At 40.8% G+C, this 24,913-nt stretch overlaps 2 protein-coding genes across 3 annotated transcripts in view; one reads left to right on the top strand and one right to left on the bottom strand.

Moving 5' to 3' along the window:
• STK3 (serine/threonine kinase 3) overlaps nucleotides 1-13,771 on the top strand; it is a 134,319-nt gene extending 120,548 nt beyond the window's left edge. Inside the window, exon 11 of the mRNA XM_039548215.1 lies at nucleotides 8,447-13,771. Coding sequence (XP_039404149.1) covers nucleotides 8,447-8,605 — 159 coding nt within the window. The 3' untranslated portion in view covers nucleotides 8,606-13,771. The remainder of the gene's footprint in view (nucleotides 1-8,446) is intronic.
• Nucleotides 13,772-19,527: 5,756 nt separating this feature from the next.
• Nucleotides 19,528-24,661, bottom strand: KCNS2 (potassium voltage-gated channel modifier subfamily S member 2). 2 transcript variants are annotated; one of them, XM_039548216.1, is made up of 2 exons: nucleotides 24,610-24,661; nucleotides 19,528-23,869 (listed from the first exon to the last, which is right to left on the bottom strand). In XM_039548216.1, the coding sequence occupies exon 2, from the start codon at nucleotides 23,830-23,832 to the stop codon at nucleotides 22,399-22,401; it is 1,434 nt and encodes a 477-aa protein (XP_039404150.1). In that variant the 5' UTR covers nucleotides 23,833-23,869; nucleotides 24,610-24,661; the 3' UTR covers nucleotides 19,528-22,398. The 2 variants fall into 2 exon arrangements, with proteins under 2 accessions (XP_039404150.1, XP_039404151.1); XM_039548217.1 differs by lacking the exon at nucleotides 24,610-24,661 and adding an exon at nucleotides 24,407-24,491.
• Nucleotides 24,662-24,913: the final 252 nt, after the last annotated feature.

Raw genomic sequence — 24,913 nt, 5'->3', positions numbered from 1 at the left:
TTTTGGGGGTTATTTTGTTGGTTTTTTCTTCCCATGCTTTTTTTTTTCCTCCAAAAGCAGAAGGGGCTGGGGGGGAAATCCTGCATATTTTTAGATCACGTGTGGTAGCTACTTTGTCATCAACAATGTGTGGATATATTTGCAATGAAGTTTAAACAGCATGGTGAGTATCCAGATGGAGTGTGTTTCCTAATCTTTAGCTTATTTACTCTGTTGGGAGCATCCGTAAACATTTATAGTATTCTTCAGGACAAACTGTACAATTAAGCTTGAGATTCCTGGTATAGAAAATCACAGTATATAAAAAGCCACCAAGATTTTCTCTGAGAGATTTCCAACTGTGAATTTTTGCCTGTGATACTCTAAAAGAAAAAGTCTATGATGGATGATGAAATTCTAAAGAGAAGGTGATAGCAAATTAAAGTGTCATGCTTCAGTAGACCCTAGCATGTAGTGTAACAATATACACTGTGTAAATGACATAGGAAAGAGAGAATGGTAGGACTTTTTCTTTCTGTACACTTTGTTCCTGGTGGTGATATCTATTGAAATGTCACTTTATATGAAACTAAGAGAAGTCTCCTAGAGCTGAAAAATATTGATGGTAGTGACTAAGATTTAGCTTTGTGTTGCTAAAATTACATTCAGCTTTAATTTAGAGCAAAGATAATTCTATTAGTGAAAATAGGGATTAATAATTGAGAATTTATATACAGTTTTATCCCTAGAAAAACATTTTAAAAATACATTAACTTGTCCATCTTTAATTTTCTCTTATATGCTTATTTTACCCTCCAAGATGCTTAAGATGACTGCAGTCCTGTGGAATGAACTTTGGCTTCTGACAGTTGTCAGTCCTTCTCTTCTATAAATTGTTACAGTAAATGAGGTCCCTTTTATATTTGTATAACTTTGTGCACTGCAACAAGGATTCTTGCTCTTTTGACACCCTGAAATAAATGCTCTCCCTCCATTCCCCATCCAAGTTTGTTTTCTTGTGACCGATTTGCTCACTGTAGTGACTGCAGGAGTGGGGATGGCAGCAAGTCAGAGCTCTGGTGTGTGGCCAGTGGGTGCCTGAGATGGCTCGTCCTCACCTGACACTGCTTAGACAGGGTCAGCAGGATTTGCTGTATAAGCAAACATAAAGCAGTTCTCCTCCTGTTGCTGCACAGGAGCAGCTGAACAGACAACAGTAGCTGTGGAGTATTTCCTTGCACACAAACATGTGACAACTTTTTTATTAGTGGGATTCACAGATTTTGGATGTGAATTCATAGTAGAGATAAATTGGTCAGAAAGGCCCACCTTGTACCTTTTGGATTCTGACTCAAGTCTAACTTTTTATACCAGTAATGAAAAAGAGTTTGAAACCATCAGTGGAGGTGATTCCAGTAGAGAAAAGAACACTCTACTCAGCAGAGGGAAGTGAACAGCTGGAGAGAAAAGTGTCTGTTACCTGAGACCACTAGCACACAAGACAATCCAAGATACGCACTGGTTAAATCTTCGAAGGTGCTATGGGCAACCCCCTTTTGCAGTTGCCATTGATGCAATAGTTGTTGTTAGCCATTCTGTTGATAATTCATATTGTAGGAATTACTAGCAGATGGGAAAATAGATGACTCAGAATATAGTATTAACAATCCATATTTTTTTAATCAAAGGCCCCTAATAGGCATGTTGCATGTAAGATTCATTTGAGCAGTTGCTAGGAAGAATTTGTTTTTTCAAGTAAACACAACAAACTTGATACAGATTACTTTTTGACTGAATATCTACTTTCTTAACGATTTAAACCCTGAAAATAAATTTGCTTGTTTTTACTGCACCAGCTAAATAGCAGTATTTCATAATTTACTTCAATAGACTAGAGGTTTGCAATGGTAACTCATGCATTATGGAATTAATAATTAAATCTACTTTTATCATATTGAAAACTTAATTGGCATAGAGGTTTTATTTACCTCTCTTGCTGTCCAGAATCGATGAAGATTATAGTGTTCTACATCCACCACAGTTTTGGCTTCCGCTCCTTGAAAAGTTTGGATGGCTACAGATACATGCTGGCCAAATGTGGCTATGGAGTTCCAGACCCCCCTCACCTAAATCCATGGACTGCAAGCACCACCAGGTATCTTGGATATATGTCCTTCCTGCTGACTCCTATGCTGGATACAGGGGGAAGCCACTAGTCAGGATTTACATTGTGCTCTTTGACTTCATGACTTCTGAGAGTCCATTTTTGATTGTACTTTATCTCTTTCCTTCTGAGCTTGTTGCTACAGAACTCAGGTCTGTAGACAGGAATGCACACCTATTTTCCACGTGCCCCTTTTGGCTGGAATTTTCATCAGTATGAGGGTTGTAAGCAAAATATGTAAGATAGTGTGAGTCCTCCCACAGGCAGTAGTATTGACTGCAAGTAATTATTCTTCGGTTTGCTGAAAATAGTGATCCAAATGAACCTCATCCATATGGGAGGCAAGAAGTTAGACCAAAAGACAAAAAAAGTAAAACTTGTTGCACTTCCCTTGCAGAAGTTTGGTTCTGGGAGGTGACTGCATCAGTATGTGAGGAAGGAGTTCCTTGTGTGTCACTGTTTGAAGATGTGTGAAAAAAACAAGCACCTGGAACCAGTATTGACCAGAGTAAGGATGTTTTCTGCATAGATGTATTGGGTTTGTGTGGCCAGGTTTTGATAGCAGGGTGGCTTCTGTGACAAGCTGCCAGAAGCTTCCCCTGTGTCCAGCAGAGCCAGTGGCAGCCAGCTGTGGACCTGCTGCTGGCCAAGGCCAAGCCAGTCAGGAATGGTAGTAACACCTCTGTGATAACATATTTAAGAAGGAAAAGAAAGGTAATGTGCTGTGGTAATTGTGGCCAGAGAAGAGCAGAGTTGAGACTATGTGAGAGCAGCAACTCTGCAGACGCCAAGGTCGGTGGAGAAGAAGTGAGGGAGGAGGTTCAGCTCCAGGTGCTGGAGCTAAGGTTCCCTTGCAGCCTCTGGTGAGGTGACTGTGCCCTTACAGTTTATGGAAGTAAATGGGGATGCAGAGATCCACCTGCAGCTTGTGGAGAAGGCCCACACCGGAGCAGGTGGATGCTGGAAAGAGATTCATGAATCTGTAGGAGGCCCATGCTGGAGCAGGCTCCTGGCAGGAGCCTGCATGCCTGTGGAGAGAGGAGCCCATGCTGGAGCAGGTTTCCTGGTAGGACTTGTGACCCTGTGTGTGACCCACGCTGGAGCAGCCTGTCCTGGAAGGCCTGCACCTTGTGGAAGAGTCACCCACATTGCAGCAGTTTGTGCAGACTGATGCCCATGGGATGGACTCACATTGGGGAAGTTCATGAAGGACTGTCTCCCATGGGAGGGACCCCACAGTGGAGCAGGAGAAGGACTCCTGTCCCTGAGCAGCAGCAGAAATAACATGTGATAAACTGATCGTAACTTCCATTCCTTGTCTCCCTCCGCTGCTGGGGGAAGGAGGTAGAGCTGGGAAGGAGGGAGTGGTGGAGGGAAGTTGTTTTTAAGATCCATTTGACTTCTCGTTATCCTGCTCTGATTTTGTTATAAGTAAATTTAATTAATATCCCCAATTCAGTTCTGTTTGGCCCATGATAGAATTCGGTGAGTGATCTCTCCCAGACCTTATCTCAAGGTCATGAATCTTTGTTATATCTTCTCTCTCCTGTCCAGTTGCAGGAGTGATAGACCAGCTTTTGTGTGTGCCTGGCATCCAGATAGCGTCAACCCACTACAACAGGAAATACTCTTCTGATGACATGCTAATTTGCACTGTATTCAACAAATCTTGCATGATTATGCTGGATTATTGTAAACCCCCAGACTGATTAGCAGTGGTTCCTGCCACCTTCACACAAGGGCAGTGCGCCTGTCTGTGGAGCACTTGTAGCTCTGGCCAGTGCTCCGATGGCAACTAGAACACTTCATGGCCACAGCTGCCTCAGCTTTGGGATTTTTACTGTATCCCAGCTTAATGAGGACAGTCACATTAAGAAAAGCTTGCTAACAATTCCTTATCTGTTCTGCTCCTTTTTAACTTCTACACGTGGCGTTTCCTGGAAAAGCCTCTAACCTGTTAAAAAAAAATGAGCAAGGAGGAGTTAAAGGATTGGTGTTCCATTTGCTAGAAGTTTGAGATAAAGTGTACCAAGTTTCCAGACTTACTGGTCTCCCAAGTGTGTGACTGAGTTGCCTTTTCCAAAGATTAAAACTGAAAATTTTAGTTCAGTCAGAAGGTTAGTTATGCTTCTATTCTGTGCTATTCAGCTTAGGTTGGTGCTGCTGAAAGATACTTCTACCACTGGAAACTTGGGTTGATGGACCTCCTTTTTGAATGGTTGCCTTGCACCAGGATTTCCCCCTGATCAGGGAGAGGAGAAGGTCGAGGCAGGAGCTGCTGGCACTCAGCTTGCAGCACTGGAAGCTTGTCCCATAAGGATGACTGTTTTCTGGTCTCTTCGTAGGCAAAGTTGATTTCCCTTGCTGTAGCAAAGCAGAGAATTTCAGTGAGGTTTCTTTGCATGCGACTGTGTCTTGAGAATACGTCAACTTCAAGGAGAAACTGTTCAACGTCATCTGGATCTGGCAGTGGTTTGACTTCCTTGTTCAATTTGCTTCACTTACACATTGTAGCTCTCTTTAATGATTATGTTGACAAATACACCTTTAAGGAGAAAAGTGGGTTTTTTTATACAGCTAATCTTTCTTCTGGAAAACAGGGTATGTGTACTCACTCTAAAAGGCTGTGTCTGTGTGTGGCATTACAAGTTGGAGTTTGGACTATTGCTTTCCCAAACCCTTGTGATTACCTGGTGAAATAAAGGGTCCCAGTGAAGGCAAACACTGCTACCAGAAATGCCATTCACTAAAGACCTCTGCCTTGGAAGTGGCCCATCCTGACACTAATTGCTGTCTCTTGTGTGGTTGTGGGTGTTTGATCTCTGATAGTACATGATTGAGTCCATTACGTGGAGTGGCAGAAATTGAACTATCTATTATTGTCACACAAATGCTATCCTGATTACAATTGTAATTGTAACGATTTATTTGTTATAGTTAAAAGCTTTTTAAAAGCTACTGAAATACAATTTAAAGCCTTTCTGAATTCCTGTAGCTTGTACTGCTGAGTGCTTCTCTCTCCCATTAATGCCAGTAGCCCCAGTAGTTACAACAACAAGCTACTTGGTGAATTATTTATGGCAGTTTAAATTGCAAACTGTTTGCAAGTGGAAGTAAATGAATGCTGAGCTCTATTGCTTTAAGAATTTGAACCAAAATATTTATCATGCAGGGCAATAAATTACATAGGAGTAATTAAGTATCTTGTTTGAGTTATTTCTACACATCTTATTTGATATATTTGCTGTTGCATTCAGTGTTTGAATTACTGCAGGCATTTAGGGTTTGTGAAGTAATACCTATAGCACAGACAGAAGTCAAAGAAATATATTTTTAAATTTGCCAAGTAGGCATAAATGTGCGCAGACACACGCACATATTTCCCAGATTCAGCTGTGGCCGATAACATGGTTTTCTCATCTGATGTCAGATAGACAAGACCTTCCTAACTCTTCTATTTTCTGCCACTTTGTTCCTTTAAATATCCTGAGCATCAGCTGTTCATATAGGTGAGTACTGTGGCTATCTGGATCTCCTGGGTGACATGTCTGAGATAATTCCAAGAGATTCTCAGTCTCTGGCTTAAAAAATTCGGGTTTTTTATATTTTAATATTCATCCCAGCTGTCTGTGATCTTTAAAGAGTAGTTAATTCTGTTCGCTGGCTCTGTTTCTTGATTGAAATTTAAATAAAAACTCACCCACCACATTCTTCTCCGCTGATTTATGAAAAATGTTTTTCAGGGCAGAATAATTACGTGATTATATCAGTTGGAGTCTATTCTGTGCAGTGTAACCCTGATGTCTGCAGTGGTGACTGAGAGAGCATAAGTGGCTGTCCAGACTGGTCAAGAGTGGGTAGGGACTTCATCACTGGCAGTTCTCACAAAACACATGCACAAGATTATTCAGTGTCTACCTTAGGCATTTGCTGGTCTGTGGAGCCCCAAATGCATTATTCCTGTCACACGTGCTAAATACATTATTCCTGTCACACGTGGGTTTATTGCTCCTCTCATCTGTGCTGTGGGATATGTTAAACAGTGGAGTCGGCACTGTCATCTCTTCCCATTATACTTAAAATCTCTGACACTTAACTCCTCTGAGAGAATATCTTCACTGAAAAGTGTGTCATGTGCCAGTTACATATACCAATGGGCTAAAAATCAAGTAGAATAGTGCAGGTTTTTAATCTTTTCTTTCTCTGAAAAATTTAAAGGTCTTTTTCTGCAAAAGTCTTGGTGACTGTGGAATTCCTTTCCCCCATCCTTTTTTCTATATGTCATATGGGAAGAGTGCAGTAAACTGGATGATATTTGATGCCTTTGGGAGGCAACTCTTTCCTTCATAAGGAGAAGAGTCCTTGGGAGAGAGCAAGGGAGGGCAAACAAAGTGTCCGAAGGAGGACAACAAAGATGGTGAAGGGTCTGGAGGGGAAGCTGTATGAAGAACTTGGTCTGTTCAGCTTGGAGGAGACTGAGGGGAAATTTCATTGCTGTCTACAACTTCCTCATGAGGGGAAGAAGAGGGGCAGACACTGATCCCTTCTCTGTGTTGCCCAGTGACAGGACCCAAGGGAATGGCCTGAACTTGTGTCAGGGGAGGTTTAGGCTGGATATCAGGAAAAGGTTCTTCACCCAGAGGAAGGTTGGCGCTGGAACAGCTCCCCAGGGAAGTGGTAACAGCACCAAGCCTGACAGAGTTAAAGAACCGTTTGAACAATGTTACCAGGCATGTGATGCGACTCTTGTGGTTGTACTGTTCAGGGCCAGGAGTTGGACATGGGTGATCCTTGTGGGTCCCTTCCAACTTGGCATATTCTGTGATTCTGTAAGACCAACATTGCTGGGCATATCTGAGGTCTCATACAGATCTTGGGATCTTTGGTCCTCGAAGGTGTTTTGACATCTGGGATTTAATTCTCTTCTTCATTAGGAATCTTATGGTTAAAATGATGTTGCATGAAAATGTTTATCTTTTCCACATGCTCTGCTATGCATTTCTGATATGTCTGCTCTCTGTATTATGACTTTAAGTTGTTTACTATGGAAAATGTGGTCTGTTAGTAGAAGTCGTAATGTTGGGCTTTGGACTGTATGTAGCAGTATGTGTTGCTAATTTGTATGCCTCAATTGCTGATAAAAATAAAGATCAAAAGTAGCAGTTCATTCCTTGGGGAAAACAGATCAGACTGTGTTGATGGAAGCCTGCCCTAGATTCATGAATGAAGTATTGACTCATTAGTAGTTGATTCAGAAAATTCTTTTTTTTTCCCCATGAGTTAGGTAGCGTGCTTGTTTGCAATATCAGAATATTTGCAAACAAAATAAAGATTTATCCCTTTCTTAAGAGGAAGTTATATGTGCTATTTGAAATTTGTTGGTATTTTTCACTGTGGTGAAGAATAATTGGCACATTGGCAGTTCTGACAAGAGAGAAGTACAGAAAGGCACTAAATTACATCAGGAAAAAACCACATAGGCCGGACAAAGAATGCATTTCAAATGCAGATCATTCCCTGCAATAGCAGGTGGAGCAGTAGTGCCTGACCTGCCCCAGTATCTGACAAGACTTCAACCTTTGTTGGCAGCAGCCAGCAAGGCAGTGAAATCATTTACATGTTGTATGACCAGTCACTTTTAATGAGCGAAATGTAATGGACCATTAAACATTTTGAGAAAATATCTTTGGAAAGAAAAGAACTTGGTCAAAGGTAACCCACCATGAATTCAGGAAATTATTTCATGTATTACTTAAACACTGTTAGCAATTTGTTTTGACTAGTTCTGACATCAGTCTGTTGGGGAAGACAGGTGCCTTGTCATTCTTATCAGAAAGTACCCCATAATATCTGTCAGGCTATTACTTACAACAGCTCTCTATTTTTCAGGCTTCTATAAGAGACAGAAGTTCAGTTAGAAGTATTTGATTATGCAATGTAATTTATATACATGAGTATGTATATATATATATATTTCTATTCTGTGGCATGCTTTTTTCAGCCTAATGAGTTAAACTCCAGCCCTGGATTTATTTGCAATTTATTTGCAAGGTTTGAAAAGGTTGGCTTTTTTTTTTAATTAAAACTATGTGTGTTTGATTTCATATGGTGTTATTTACTGTGGAGCACACTAAGTCTTTTGGCTATATCAACAGTTACATGTAAGTATACATACACTCTTAAGTGTGTAAAAACCCTTCAGCTGTAAACCAAAGGCTTACGAAAGGCAGTGGTTTTTCATTTTTGTTGAAAACAGTTTCTAATATGTTTTGTGGGATTCTTTTTTGTTTGGTTGTTTTACAGTTAAAGAATCTGAGTTTAGAAGAATTACAGATGAGATTAAAGGCTTTGGACCCTATGATGGAACGAGAAATTGAGGAGCTTCGTCAGAGGTACACTGCAAAGAGGCAACCTATCCTAGATGCGATGGATGCAAAGAAACGGAGGCAGCAAAATTTCTGAGTTGGTTTTACTTTCAAACATAATACTATGAGTCAGTGTGGACACTGGTAACTTTGTAAGTCAGAAGGAATTCGATTATGAGAGTTTTCAAAACTCCAGTCTGTTAAATTTTCCTTCACAAGCAGTGACAATTGGAGCAGTCAAGAACATACATATGGTGTTCTGCAAAGGCAGCAAACACATTACCACTTGTTTGCATTTTCAAATGTTTAATGTAATAGAAGTTTAATCTATTACTTCCCAATTTTTTTCAGGTGTGTAGTGGTAACTAGGTGTTGTACATTGGGAATTGTGTTTTGGAGCACCTGGAATGATTTCTTGATTGTGCAACACTACCGAGCCTTATATTGCAATGTATTTTTCTCCCACTTAGTAGCATATTTATTATGTAATCTTTGGTTATCCTATTTATTTTATGCCTGTTTTCTGTTGGGAAGTATTAGGATAATACTGGGGAGAGCAGAGTCAAATTAGATAAGATTGGTATTGTAGTATAATGAAAAGTTGCTCACCACTGTATTATCTTTTAAAACACCAATTTATCCCGATTCAGGACAGCACTTGAACATGTATCCAGCCCATTCATAGCAGTAAGATTTAGGAATAAAGTAAGTAATAGGCACATGTTTTTCTGCTTTCCTGAATCAGGGACTGGTGTAGTTGAGTAGCACAGTTGTTACACTACAGAGCATTCTTTGAGAGAGTATTTCTGTCATTTGTACGCACACTGAGTCAGCTATCATTAAACAAGAAAACAAGTGCCTAATCAGTTTTAATTTTTGTTATTCAGGAGAAGCAATACTTACAGTCACTCCTTCAATGTAAACTTCCAATTGCTATTGCAATTCTGACCAGTATAAACCTCTATTTTGCACCGTAGTTTTATAATGAAATAACAGCTACACTTTCTGGATATGTTTTTTGGTTCATTTGGGGTTTTTTTAATCACTGTTTTGAGGGGAGAGGGGAATTATTAGTGCTTTGGGGTTTGTTTGTTTTCACATTATAGCTACAAAGGATAGTAATTTAAAAACCAAAGAAAATAAATTGAATACTTATATTTAATAAGTATAGAAAAGAAGCAACATTTAATAGTGTTCTGAGGGGGTTGTCCTGTGATTGCTAAACATTCAAAATTCCTATAGTCTTCTGTTGGTAGATTTTGGGGAATCAGAAATGCAGGACCAAGATCTTAATAGCTTTTTACAAGTTCTTGTCTGGTTTATGTTGTGGAATATCTATTGGTAGAATTTAAAACATTGTGAGAAGTATTTCAGACTTAGCAGAAAATGTGTTCCACTCTCTGAACAATCTACTGTGTTCTCTGTTGAAATCTTTACTATTGTTGCCTTGTATGTAAATAACTTCATTGTGATAGTCAGACTTCTTTCAGCTGAAAAGATCTTTACATTCAGCCTTCAGCTGTTAAACTTTTCATGGTGACTACTATATGGGCATCTTCTGTTAAATGTTTTCTGGAAGTTAGTAATCATCTCATACCTCTTAACATTAATTGTCAACATATATGGACCATTAAGATTGAACAGTGCCGATTTTGGAAATGATGCGTTATGTCATAAAGCTTATGCCAATAGAGACAAGAAGTTCTTACAAGGATCAGCATTCTACAGCCATGCTGGTACCAGTACTTGGGTTTGAGCCATATACATGCATGCACACCACACTCTGACATGTAAATCCCAGAGTCAAATAAATCTTAATTGTGATTGTTAGCACATCCTTATCCTCAGCTCTCTTCATACTTCTTAGAGCAATGACCATTCCATGTGAAAATGCAAGAACACAGAAGATCCATAAAAATTACTTTAGGCAAGATAAAATGCAGCTGGTAGTTTTATGCCTCACATTTATACAATGAAATGATGTAAGGAAAAAAATGGTATAAACATATCACTATATCATTAGATTATAATCATAATGCAGGAAAAAATAACAGTACCAACTTCCCCCTATTAGTATGGTTCTTATTTATTACAAGTAATTCCTACTTCTTGAACTTTCGTTCTCAAAAACTCAAAAGATGTGTGTGCATACATTGATATGTGTAGATATACACACATATATATTCATATCTATATGTATATGTAAGAGAAAATATAAAACACGTTGAAACCATCAGGAGAGGAACCTAGCTTGCCTTTTCTTGGTGTGCCTTTTAAGCAAAGTGTCATTGTCTAGACATTCTTACCTTCATCCTCAGCAGCTAGATTTTCCCCTACTCAATCCTGAACTTTTCACACCAAAAATAAGACTTTGAGTTTGAATAATGTGGTTTTACAGTGTAATAGACAATGATACAAAATGATCACAAATTTCCTGTTTTGTGTATTCTGAAAACTTCAGTTAATGTGGTACCCTAAAGATGAATTGCATATCCCGAGGGCCTCCAATAAAAGGCTGTTTTAGACTAGAGCTGTTGCAGTCTGACATCTGAAAGCTATCAGAAGATAAAGGACATCCTTTTTTTTTCTATCTGCATAGAAAGAACTCAGTCTTTGTGCACGTGCACGCACACAAGAATGGAAAATACATGCGTGAGAAAAATCTGAATGCCATGAAATAAAACAAATAAAACAAGCTACTTAAAAGGGCAAAAAATAACATCTAGTGTACTGTAAGCTGGGTAGGTACGGGATGTTCATGACCAAAGAATACTTTCATGAATTAATATGAAATTAGTATGTGGCCATTCTGGTATGGTGGAGACTGCAGCCAGTGAAAGAGCTGCCTTAGGCTTCAGCAGCCAGCATATGGAGCTCTAAATTCTGTGCAAGCATTAACATAGAGAAATAGGTTTTGTACTGAGAGATGGATGCAACTTATTTTTTCTTTCTTCTGTTTATATAAATGAATTGAATCATCCATGTTGATGGCTACACATCTCTACTGGAGGATGGGCATCTCTGTGAAGGAAAGCCAATAATACAATAAATAAGATACTTTAAAAGCAAGCCTTGCAGGAAATCTAATAGAACTACTGACAAGTTAACCTTCAGTAAGATTTTAACCAAGCAATTTCTTGTTTGCTTCTGACTTTGTATGTTTAGGTTTAGTAAGTTAAAAAAATTTTGAAAAATCATTGCTTATTACTAAACATTTTTAATAAAAGCTAATTTTTCATGTATAATTGTCGACTTGTTCATTCTAACTGAAGCAAAATTATCTTAATAGTAACCATTAATGTTCATTTCCTTAGGCATCCCTCATGTTTCATTTCCTTTCTGTAACACTGTGAGCATAGAAACCCACGTCTCTCAAAGTCAGCTCTGGAAAGGATTTTTCCAGATCGCAACATTGCTGCAAGAACTAGAAGTCTGAGGATCTCATGAAAGTAGATCAGACTAGGAATCCTCAGTACTCTGTGGAGGTCCCTCTCTCTGCAATCTGATGTTGCTAAAGACCTAATCCTGAGAGAGCTGAGCATCACCCAAATGTCTTCTTCGACATCCTTAACTTGGAGGTACATAAGGGGTTTGAGTTGTTCCTTTGTTGTTCTCATCACACTAGAAAGCCAATAGGCAATGGATAGGCTTAAGTAGGAAAAGTGGATACATATACATTTAATGTCTCGAATATAATTCCATTGCCAATTTCTTTTCTGATTTTTAAAAATTATTCTCTTAAGAACTTGCCCACGAATACACTTCAGTAAATGGAACTCATGACTGATGCTCCTTAGTGAACCATGGTATATTTGAAGTGACAAAAGTTCCTTGTGTCTTTTTTTATTGATGTACAAAGAATATTTAGGGAATTATCTCAGTGCAGTGGAAGAGTCTGTGTAATGGCATCAGCTAACAATCACTCCATGCCCTGTGCCAGGGCCTTTCTTAGTGCAATAGCACTATTCCCAAGCCTCCCAAGTTTTTACTGTGGGCACTGGGTTTAGCTTTGCCAGAACTGATGGTGGGAGCAGCAAGTTTTCACGTGCTGTAGGCAAACAGCCAGAGTTCTTGCCTGGTGCTGGTACTTGTTTGGTGCTAACAGACCTTTCTAAAGGCCACAGAAAATTCAGAGGGGCTAAACTGGGCACTAAGTAGGGCGCTGCCCAGACCTAGGCAGCAGGAAGACATTGGAAGGAATTAAACTATAATCTGATTCTGGGCTCAAATACTGGTTTTCTGTCTGTCACAATGGGGGAAAACATTAACGGTATTTACCATGTACCATGGCACTGCAACCCCCAGTGACCTTAAAAATTTTCTCTTTAGGTGTCACAGCTTCAGAAGTTAAATTTGTAAATATACGTGGCCACGTGCTAATGTATACGGATATATTTTCCTCTGTCAAATTAATTAAGCTATATGTTGTTTACTAAAAACCTCGTTTCCTCTCCCTGTGGATATTTCTTCCGAGGACAGATACTATACATTGCAGTATCTCTCCCTAGCTTCTCCCAGAGAAATGCTCAGCCCTCCTCGTCCTGTTTCTCCCCTCTGGACAGTATTTGGAGCTGACCAGTATAATTCTTTAGCTGTTCTTTTGCTGCATACAGGTGTGCCCAGAAACAAGCACCCCGCCCCCCAATTCCTCCTTTTATTCCCTCGGTGTCACTGGAAGGATTGATGCATGAGAAGATGGCTGTGGCCCTCAGATGTTTCTAACGCTACTTTTTTCCCTACTCAGATCTTTCTGCTGCTTTGCACTCCTCCTGGGCTCCCAAAGCCTGCATGGTTGTTGTTAAAAAAAGCCTCGCAGCAAATACATCAAAGAGGGAGACCAAAAGCTTTTGAGTTGATTTATATGACACTTAGCCTTTTGTGTGATGCATCAATTGATATTTCATTTTTATTGCAGTATAGTGGGGTATATAGGCTTAACAGCAAGAGGTGTCCTTTTGATCTCTCATCACACATGAAAACAGGTGTCACAGTCCAGAGATTATGAAGGTCAGAGATTATTTGAGGAAGGATTAAGTAGAAGTACCATTTTTCATAGCAACCATATCCAAAACATGAGACTCTTTTAAAAGTGCAGGTGTTATTTCAGTCTCTAGATAAGTCGTATTTATTTGTCATATACCAATTTTTCCTGCTGAAACTATGGAAGAAGACCGGAATTTTTCAAAGTGTTTTGTAATAAAAATGCAGAAACAAGTCAAATGCTCCACTTATAAATACAATTAATAAAATTTTGGGTTGCTTTTCCTATTAGTTGATCTTTACAGAAAATGGCCTTGAGACTGTTCAGAAAATAATGGGGTGACTGTATTAATGTTCAGCACTGTACCAATTTAAATACACATACAGTTGCTTAGTCCAATCTGATTTACCTCAGAAAGTGAACAGAATTTTCTGATGTGGTGAGTACCGGTTCAGTATTTCAATAAATACAACTGAAATACTGCTCTGACTCATTCCAAGAGTCTCTCATCCCATTAGAAACTCTAAAACAACCAAAAGCAATTTGGTAACCCACTATAGGTATGTGGGTATCTCTCCTGCTAAGGAAATACATCCACCACTGATAGCTCAGCTTTTATAAAAATAGATTAGCTTTTGAGGCTGTTTACATTCCACAATGTAATGTGGGTAAAATCAATAGCAATAGTGTTGTATTAGATTCAACAAACCCAAGAAACCTATTTCTCCTAGTTAGTGTAATTATAACTTCTGTTGACAAGCAGATGTTTAAACAGCCCCCAAATATGTAATTATTAGAAGAAATAAGGAATTGAGGCTCTCTAGGATTATAGGACCAGCAGTAGAGTAGCCCTGCATCCCAAAAATTAATGCAAATTTATTCCAAGAGTAGGTATAATTTCGAAGCCTTTTAAGTGTAGTTAGCATTGATTTATTCAGCCCATCAACTGACATAAGTTTATACATCTCATAGCGCTTGTCTTCAGTCACTGCCTCCACAGAAAGCTCAACAGTTTGGTCCTATCTTGCAGCTAGAGTAGGAGGAAGTCTTATTTGCACACTGTTTGACTAATGTGAAGTGTTTAGTTCAGCTCTCTGCTCTACAACAAGGAACAACCATTCAGGCATTTTTAGAAGATTACTGCTCCATTTCTGAGCCGTCTTCCAGCTTCTGTCCTGATCAGTGGAAGCGAGGCTGCTCAGGGCTGAATGGGGGCCGTGCTGCAGAGCCAAAGAGATGTTCCTTCATCACAGCAAGTGACAGAACCTGTATGGCTTTACCTTCCCAAAATATTGTGAGGCTGCCAGCCTCGAGTTTGGAGTGCCATGCTGCTGACCCAGGTGAGGGAAGGGTGTGTCTAACACCCCTGGCTGTGCTTACAAATTTGAAGTCTAAACTTTTGGAAGGTGGTCTCTGATTCTTGGTCCAGATCTATAAATGAAACCATGCAAGACATGGCTGTCCTGTGCACTTTTCAAGGAAAGAATTTAAACGCTGTTCAGGAGCAGCTTTGTTTTCCATTCAGGTTCATTCTTTTCTGGACTGCATTGTTAATTCTTTATTTTAAACACCCAGAACTGAAATAGACTAACTTTCATTCACTATGGCTTTCTCCTCGTTCTTCTCTGGAAAGATGAAAAGATGCACTTCGCTTTTTTAATACTGCTTTCTCAGGATGGAAAATTGTCAGGTATCTTGTTTCAGGTATCATTATCTGTCTATCAAAGCTTTTTTCTTCTATATTCTTGGTATGTCTAGACTGACCTTTCTCTGAATCTAAAGGGATTCCTAAGGAAATCAAATACACCTAGAAACACCTACCACCTCCTTTCCTTTCCCAGCATGTTAAATTGTTTTGGTGCTCTGGGGCTTCTACCGAGTGTGAAGAAACATATTTGTATTTTTGTGTGCTGGTGGATGGGCCAGTGCTGTGTAACTACTCACATGAAGCAGGGTCCTTTGTGTGCTCTCCAGCACTGCCCTGGTAGCACTGGGAAGAGCACCAGTACAGCTCCAGTTTGGAAAATGTGACAGCCAGGAGTGGGGCTACCTTCAACCAACATATAAGGAAGGTCCAAGCATTTTTGCCGTCAAAAGTATAAGCAAAATTTCCCTGTATTTATAAAGCGTTTCCAATACTGAAGTGAGATGCCCCTCCTAAAAATCAACTGCCAAACCTGGTAGTTGCCTTGCCAGGCTGAGTAAGAAAGGATTGGAGAAGGAGCTGCAGCCTGACTTTGGCCAGTTGCAATGTCCCTGTTGCGGGGCCTGTCTTGCCTCTCTGCTGATCGCTCAAAAGAGGGGGATATGCATAAGGGAGAGCAGAATGGGGATAACCCACTCCTGGAAGGTACTTGCAAGTGGCATCAGCCTCTTCCCTGGTTTCAGCTGTCTTATTTAGAGCATGCTCCCACAGGGAATGGTGAGAGCCAACTCACCAAAGAAAAATACACCCAGGGCTTCTTCCTTCAACAGGAAGAGATCAAAATGTTAAAAAATGATCATGCTAACAGTGGCAGTAGGAAGGTGTGCTTTGGTATGGAAAGAAGAAACATAGAGAATGGATTATTTCCCAAAAGGAAACCACAATTTTGACATGTTGTCTTTTGCCATACTTGGAAACGTAACATAGGGAGTTGCTAGCCCATGGTCTGACATGCCTAGGCACTGATACAATAGAAATAAATTAGAATTTACCTGGTAATTAAATGGATGGTCCTTAAAGGGCTATGGTAGGGTGTCAGTGTTCAGAACATTTCCTAGAATTTGAACACAAATTTCAAAAATAGCATAGTCATTTGAAAGGATAATTTCCACCAAAAGTTGGTGGGATTGATGTTCCCAAGTCAGGAACTCCAAACCTTCATCTTGCTGTGTTACAACCCCACCACGTCACCTGTCCTCATGTGTCATGGAGGCTCCAGGAATAGCCACATCAGGTCATGGCAGATAGAGAGGGGGAAGCAGGAGATACAGGACTTGGGATGAGCAGCACAGCAGCTGCTGGCAAGCAAACTGTGCTGCTGTGTGAGCACCACTCATCTTCCAAGTAAGATTAAGAGTTTTCTTTGAAAGTCGACAGTGTCATCAGTTGAATAGCCTGCTCAGAACTACAGAGACTTTTGCACCACACAGAACACCTGCACACTGGGTGACAACAAGCCAGGATGCTGGACCATGCATCTGAAAGTGGTCAGCTCTCTTAGGCTGCTTTAGATCTATAGAAGAAATGGTCAGATTTATAGCAGACTTTGTCCAATTCGTGAAAAACTTAGCCCTGTTTATATCTGAACAGAGATTTGTGAGAAGCCAGAGCCCATTAGTACCCTTAAAGAAAAAAAGCAAGAGTGGGAGGTGCTGATGTGAAGCTGAAATGCTGGATTTGTGCCACTGCCTCTTATGGCAAATTCATGTGCTTATCCAAGTGAGGACTTACATGATTTAGGGTTGTGTGTAAAGGGTGAGGCGATGTCAGGCAAACAAATTTCTGCAGTGGGAGGTCAGTGTGAGTCCCAACACCTGTGAGATGATTCTCCGTCCTCTTTTCTAGCAGGGCAAATAAATTCCAGAGCCAGATCTTTTCCAGCAGTGTTATATGATCTCGGGAAACACTTTCTAGACTGTTTGGAGGTTGCTTCCTCCACTTGACAACCCATAATTTTATATATGAGAGGTGAAGAGATCCACAATCTTTAATGAGAATGATGTTTCTTAGCAGCTTCAATGATTGTTCTGTAGAACTGTTGCTTTGAATAATGTATTACCCATTGCTCTATTTTTAACTCTGTAAATTATTCTCAGATGAGAAGCATAATCTTTTTTTTTTTAGGAAAAAGGCAGAATCAGTAAAAAATGCTTCAGAAGTCAGATGGGAACATTCTTTTACCCTGTCTGAATAGTGTGCAACTTGAAAATTAGTTACAGGAGATCAAATTAATTTCTGGTGTAACTTAATGGGAAGCCAGGTGCATAAATTGGAAAAGAAAATAAGAATAACATGATGAGAAAAGAATAGTTCTGGCACAACACCTCACCGAGGGATATGAGTAGTGACTTGGGTTGAATGTTGTTTGAAAGTACCATCAAAGGTAGATTAAAGTCAAGAGTATTGTGAGAGGAAATGGATAACCAGCACAGCAGGAGCAGTTACTCCAGGGGCTTTCTGCTGCTTATATGTGCACAGCTGGGGCCTCTGGGGATGGGGGTTATTTTGGAAGAGATGAAAGGTCATGTCAAGTTGATTTAGTGCCTACAAATGCTGCTGGTATGTTGTTTAGTCCCCAGTCTGTCAGGTAGAGAACAAGAAGCATGTACTGTTTGTTCCACTGAAAAATGTGGGTTCCCCACCACAATCACCAATTAAGAGCATTTCTAAGAATAGAAATCTAGCCTGATGTGCATATTTAAAAAAAACTTATCTTCACAACGAGGCCCAGGCTTCTCTTTGATTATAATATATACTCAGAATGTTCCTGAAACTTAAATCAGTTGTAGATCCCTGGTGAAAGATAATTTTTTATGCATTTAATTTCCTTTTTGTGGCACAAAACTGAGTTCTTGAGTGCGCTACACACTACTGGGACAAGACACACAGTACAAAGAGCACCAGATACAGTGGTTCCCTGCAGTCTTGTAAAGTTCTATACAAAAAGGTACAAATACTGGAGGTAATAAATTTGGAAAATTAAATGCAAAGTTCTTTGTTTTTAAGTTTGCAATGTGAAGTAGCTCATGCTCTATATAACATGTGAGGAAAAACCAGTCTATTTTCAAAATGGAAAGTCTGCAGGGAAAGAGAGAATTAGCAGCTGATGAAATTAAGTGAGTAATAAACCAGGCAATAGTACAAAATCTGAACATACATAAAAAGCTTAATCACAATCTATATATAGATTTTACATCTCAGGAACATAATGTAACATATTGCTTCTCAAGGGCATCTCTGACTCTCATAATAGCCTAGATTTGTACTAGAAATCCAGATTCTCTAACAGTTTATTCCTGGCAATAAAGTTACCTCATTTGAAACATTACCACAATTCTCATTTAAACAATACAAAGCTCTCAGATGAAAGTGAATAGGCACAGCATTTTCACTGGTGCCAGAAAGGTGACTGTCACAGGCAGGAGGAGCACAGGCCGATGCAATGTTCTTCAGTAAACTGTACATCCATAGTAAGGAGATTTCTGACCACAGAAATTTTCAGATTTCCAACTCTGGAGAAAGTGGCCAATTAGTCCTCTCATCCTTCAATTCTGACCCACTGGTTTATGGAAGTGCAGATGCCCTGCTCTCACACAACAGTGAATGAAGAAGTCTGGCAAAAGTACTGACTGTGCAAAAAATGCACCAGCTCTTCTCCCCTGTGAGGATTTGGAGAGATTGCATTTTTTCTTCGAAGTGTAATGTAAACATTTTCCTGTAGCTTTTATTTAATGCGAGATAAGTTTTCTCAGCACTTATTGCACTGAGCCCTAGAATAGACATTACTTCATAAAATGGCAGGAAAGGTGTGCCTTATTCTTCCTTACCTAGATATTTTGGGGGAGATAAGACAGCAACATTGCTTAAATCATTAAACTGTTATTCTGCTCAGTGAAAAATTCTGTTAGTCATAAGCGAATATTAAAACTGCTGTACAATACTCAAACATAATAAATCTAAGCAGAAGTAATGCAGAAAAAGGGCTACATCCCCATGTGTGGTCAGGGGAACAGGACTTGCAAAAAGAGAACTAAAAGGAAGCTTGAGAGGTATAAACCTGTGAAAATACGTCTGTAAGGCCATATGGTTGCTGTCTATAAATACACTAAGAGCAAAATGAAATATTTAAGCTAAAGAATAGTGTTGGCAAAAGAAAAAAAACCTGGTATAAAATTATGCTAAAAGTTGTGCATGTCTTGGAGAGCAGCACAGCTCTGGAATGGTCTTCAGGAGGAGGGGGCAGCAAAAATGTGACTACTTTTAACATGGAATTAGTTAAGTTTATGAAAGGAATTCCTGTACACTGTGTAAAGTAATTGTCATGATAATAAGACCATCTTAAATTTCAGTACTTTATTTATTTATTGTCTTTGATCAAAAGCACTTATATAAAAATGCAATAATGAAAATTCCTTTCAACCAGTACAATAAAACTTGGAATTCCTTGGGGTATTTCATTTTCTTTAGTAAAATGCAATTTTGGCACATTCCATTCAATTTTTGCAGAAATGACAGAGCATCAGCCCTACAAATAATAATACATCTAGAACATAAGTTAAGCTATAGGTTAGTGAAATGATGTGTTGCAAAGTTAAATCCAACCTTTGCAATGTTAAACTAGCAACAGCTGAGGGAATTTGTGGCTCTTTGGCAAGTCTACAGGTCTCACCAAATAACTGCCCTGGAAGTCCCTGGTTTTCAGCTCTGTAAATCTACTGCTTATGAAACTGAGATAAAACCACTGCTTGGAGCTGAGTTCTCTGAACTCCCCAGCCAACAGACCTAGTGAGAGTTTGCAGTGTCCTTCGCATTAGTGAGAGAATTTGCCACCCTTGCAGCATGTAACCTGACCAGAGTGTATGTGCTGCACATGCCCACCTCTTCCTTCCCTTGTTTCTTTCTTGGTATTTCAGTTCAACAGGTGACCTCACGCTGGTCCATGTGTTGGGTGGCTGTTTGTGGGTGTGTCACAGTTTACATACAATCAGTATGAATCAGGGACAGGAGTATTGAATTTATGCCTGGGACTCAGCATAAATTGAATTGAACCAGCCCTATACAGAAGTGCAAACCTTAGCAAAATGTTTCAAGTTTGGACACCAAATTCAGGTTATCTATGTCTACCTTCAGGACCATGTATATGGCACTTTGAATTTCAGGGACAGCAAACGATGGCTTGCCAATTGACTTTATAACTTGTGTGGGCTATGTTGAAAATTGGTAAGGTTGGAAAGGACCTTTTTCCCTCACACTTCATGGCCTAAATCAGCTACTAATTGATGTGAGGGGAGGATGTTCAGTGGAGATGGGGTAGGGGGGGTAAGTTACTTCACTCTGTGTATTCTGTCATAGATCACTGGGCAAACAGAAATCCCGTCCTGGGTGCTCAGCTGTCTGGTTTTTAGGTGGAGCTGATACAGCGTCAGAAGATTCAGACCAAGCTGCAACCTCTAATTGCCTAAATGAGGCTATTAATTACCTATTATTAGGTAATTAATTACCTATTCGGACCATATTTGCTTTATTTTGTCAGTTGAGCCACGCTTTGTCATGGTATAAAAACACAGTCTTCCAAACAAGAAAATTTTAGCTTCATTTTAATTTCTCTTCTAACTAGCTTGAATTTAATTTCTGCACCTCTCTAGTCTTCACAAGTAAAACTAACAAAAAAATTAATTGGAACATTGTATGTAATGAATGGGATGGAAAAGCAGTAGGATCTGAAGAGAAGTGCTGTTCTGCCTGCTGAGTGCCAGTAGTTTGTTTTCTAGCACAGATCCCAAGAAGTAAAAAGAGGGAGTCAGTACCTTCTGCCTGTTGACTACAAGTGTTTGATCTCTACAATTGTGTAAGGGAGGAGACTGAGCACTCAAAAAACAACTCTGAAGATTCATTATTACACTTGAAATCCCAGATGATCTGTTCTCTCAAGGTGTTGGGTTTTTTTTTAAACAAGTACATGCCAGCCCTTGAAAGGATTTAAATTGACTACATCACAGAAGTAGGTAGGAGGATCTACCCACAGATAGTGCAGTATTAAGCTCTTTTTCTTTATCCGTTCCCTTCTTAGGCCCTTATACTCTCCCTTAGCTGTAAATTGTGAGTTTCTTTCTGAGGGAAAATGGTTTTTTGCTTAGAGTTTCCTTGGCAGAAATTTTAATGGAATTGTCTGTCATCAACACCTGCTTTCAAGCTTTACTGATAAAATTAGATTTTATATCTCAGCATCACATATGGCATCTTTATAATTAGTCTTTTTGCAGTATATGAATGTCAATTCCTAAAATGCTGCCTGTACTGTTCATGTGGGAATATTTCACTTCATTAATCAAATCCAGGTTTTTCATTGGAGCTTCTAATTGTTGAAAGCCCATGTGTCTAATCTCAAAACCATTTTGATGGACTGATACAACACATCTGCAGCTGCACTGGGACCGAGCTGTGAGCAGATCCCTTGGGGAAATGGGATGCTGAGAGGTCTATATGGGCCTCCATACCTAGAGTCACTTGTGGAAATGTAGTCTTTGAATATGTAGCTATCTGAAAATGAGGGGTAGCCTTCTTCAGAGGGCTCAGTATTGATCTAATCTTGGAAACAGAGGAAGGTCTATGCTTAGGAGATTCTGAAAAATATTACTATACATAACATTTCAGAACATGAACACCCAGCTTTTAACACACATACTCAAGAGTAAGCAAACTTAGAGGTGTTTTCAGACAAGTGATGATCAGAATGACTGGTCAGCAATATGGGTAAAAGTGTTCCTGCATCAGTGACTCACAGGTGGCTGTTTTAAACCATTGTAAAATGCATGGGAAGTCCTATACCAGTACAGATACCAGTATAGGTGATAGGTGATTTTTTCATTACTCATGTCACAGCTGAGAATTTTTATTCCACTTGGGTACATTCATTTCTCTGCTCAGATGAGAATATGCACAAAGTAACAGATCATCACTATACCATTAGCACTAATGTCATGGAAGTGGTAACATTTGTATGGAAAAGTCAGCATTTAGTACCCCTATGCAACAGGATGAAAATGTGCAAACTGTTAACTTGTAATAGAAATGTCTTTAGTTTCTCAAGTGCAAAGTGCAGTGTCAGCAACTCTATCTTCTAGGGAAAAAAAAGACATATAGGAAAACATTTATAAACATAGCTCTTGGTAGCTCTCATGCAAGCTGCTGTCAGACTTGTAGACTAATGCAGTGAATCATTCAGGCTCAACTCACTGGGGGTACTCCTGCTCATATTGGTCAGACTGGCCATAAGGGATTTAACTTTATAAGCATAGTAGTCCCTTAAGTTGACAGATGGAACTTCTTTCATGCCATCACCAAAATCACAGCTTCTCATAGCACTCTCTAACTGCTTCTGACGCCTATAGAAGTGGGAGAATTTATTAAAGATCAGTGTAATGGGAAGCACTACCACTAGGATACCAGCTAGGATGCATGCAGATGCCGTCAACTTGCCAGCAGTGCTCCCTGGCACCACATCCCCGTAGCCAACTGTGGTCATGCTAACAGTAGCCCACCACCAACAAGCAGGGATGGTGGCTAACCCCTCATTCTCTTCTTTCTCAATGGTATAAGCCACTACTGAGAAAATGGAGATGCCAACAGAGAGGTAGAGTAAAAGAAGCCCCACCTCTCTGTAGCTATACTTCAGGGTGGCTCCGAGAGACCTGAGACCTGTGGAGTGTCTAGCAAGCTTTAATATACGGAAGATCCTCATGAGTCTCAGCACTTGTGCAACTCTGCCTAAATTTGCTAAAGTCGGACTACTTTCCACCACCAAGTTGACAATTAATGTAATATAAAATGGAAGGATAGACATTAGGTCAATCAAATTTAGGGCATGCTTGAAAAATTTTAAAAAGTCAGGAGCTACTGCAAATCTCGCCACCAGTTCAAAAGTGAACCATGCAATACCAAAATGTTCCACAATTTCAAAGCGAGGGTCTTCCTCGGGGTTCCCATTGCTGTCAACAATCTGAAAGTCTGGGAGGCTGTTCAGGCACATGGTCACAATGGAGCCCAGCACCACCACTATTGAAAGGACACTGAAGATCCGGCTTAAAACTGAGTACCCAGGATTATCCAAAGCAAGCCAGAGCTGCCTCCTGATGTTTCCAAAGGGCTGTTTGTCAAATTTAGAGGCATCATTGTAGAATGCCAAAATCTCATCAAAAGAAGATGTGGTACTTTCCTGGTCACTTTGTTCCTCCCATTTCTCTTGGTCTGGCTCCATTTTTCTCCCATGGTAGCTATAACTGCAGCAGGAGTCTATAAAGAATTCATTGATTCCCCAGTATTCAATCTCCTGGCTGAAAGAAAACACACAGAGTTCGCCCATCACATGGAGCTTGCCAGTGTTATAAAAATGTAGCACATAAGGAAAGAGCTCGGGGTTCCTGTCAAAATAAAATTCATTCTTGGTGTCATCATAGTCATCACAAAGCTCCAGTATTGACTCCTTTGAGTGGCAGCTCAGCAATTTGCCCAGCCTGGTCTCAGGGAACCTTAATAATGTGTTGGATCTCATCTTTTTCTTAAAGCCTCCAACGTTGATGCTGATCTCATTGTCTTCAAAATTTGCTTCAGATAAAGCCCTCAGACTCTGCCCTGTCATAGTGAGCTCCTTCCAAAGGTGGGTAGGGAATGAAAACCTAGGATACAATTACACAGAAAGTTGGCAGAATGAACAAATCTACAGCATGTTCACCTATTGATGCTTGCTTTCTTTTATTTTTTCTTTCTTTCTTTCTTTCTTTCTTTCTTTCTTTCTTTCTTTCTTTCTTTTTTCTTTTCTTTTTTCTTTTCTTTTCTTTTCTTTTCTTTCTTTTCTTTCTTTCTTTCTTTCTTTCTTTCTTTCTTTCTTTCTTTCTTTCTTTCTTTCTTTCTTTCTTTCTCTTTCTTTCTTTCTTTCTCTTTCTTTCTCTTTAATTCTCTCCTCTCTTTTTCTTCCCTTCTTTCCTTCTCTCCTTTCCCTCTCCCCCCTTTTCCCCTTTTTCCCCCCGTTCACTTGTTTTCCCTCCCTTTTTCTCCCTCTGCCCCCGTTTCTCCCCTTTCCCCCGTTTCCTTTTCTCCCACCTCCCACTGAAGACCTTGAGGGAGGCTCCTTTGTTCCAACTGCAGGCTCCTGTCCCTCCCCTCGCCCTTCACCTGGGCTGCGGCTGTCGCTCCCACCACCCCCCGTTACTCACGGCCTTTGTGCCACCGGCGCCGCGCGGATCTTTCATTCCCTCCCGCCGCTCCCGGCCCCGCCACACAAGGAGCCCCCGCTGGCCGCCGCCGCCCGGGCTCCCGTCCCACGCCGCGCCTCAGGGGCCGGAGCCCCCGCTCCGACCCGCGGGGGACCCGCCCTGCCCGGCTCCGCCGCCCTCCGCGCCCCCCGCGCCCGCCCTACCTGCTGCCTCAGCGGCCGCGGCCCCCCGCCGGCGCGCCCCGCTGCCCCCGGCCCCCGCCCGCCATCGCCGCCGCCCGCGGGGGCCGCCAGGGCTCGCCGCGCTGCCCGGGGCTGCCGGGGAATGCCGGTGCCGGGGGGATGCCGGTGCCGGGGGGATGCCGGTGCCGGGGTGTGCCGGTGCCGGTGGGGTACCGGAGGGGTGCCGGTGCCGGGGGATGCCGGTGCCGGGGGTGTGCCGGTGCGGGGGGTATGCCGGTGCCGGGGCCGGGCCGGTGCCGGGGCGGGCCGGTGCCGGGGCGGGCCG

This window comes from Corvus cornix, chromosome 2, assembly GCF_000738735.6.
Source record: "Corvus cornix cornix isolate S_Up_H32 chromosome 2, ASM73873v5, whole genome shotgun sequence".
NCBI classification, from domain to species: Eukaryota; Metazoa; Chordata; class Aves; order Passeriformes; family Corvidae; genus Corvus; species Corvus cornix.
Note: the sequence above shows the minus strand (reverse complement) of the source record. Positions and strands in the feature narration are given on the sequence as shown.

Bases quoted from the DNA above. Each gene is read 5' to 3' on its own strand.
- KCNS2 (XM_039548216.1), bottom strand. From the start codon at position 23,832: ATGACAGGGCAGAGTCTGAGGGCTTTATCTGAAGCAAATTTTGAAGAC.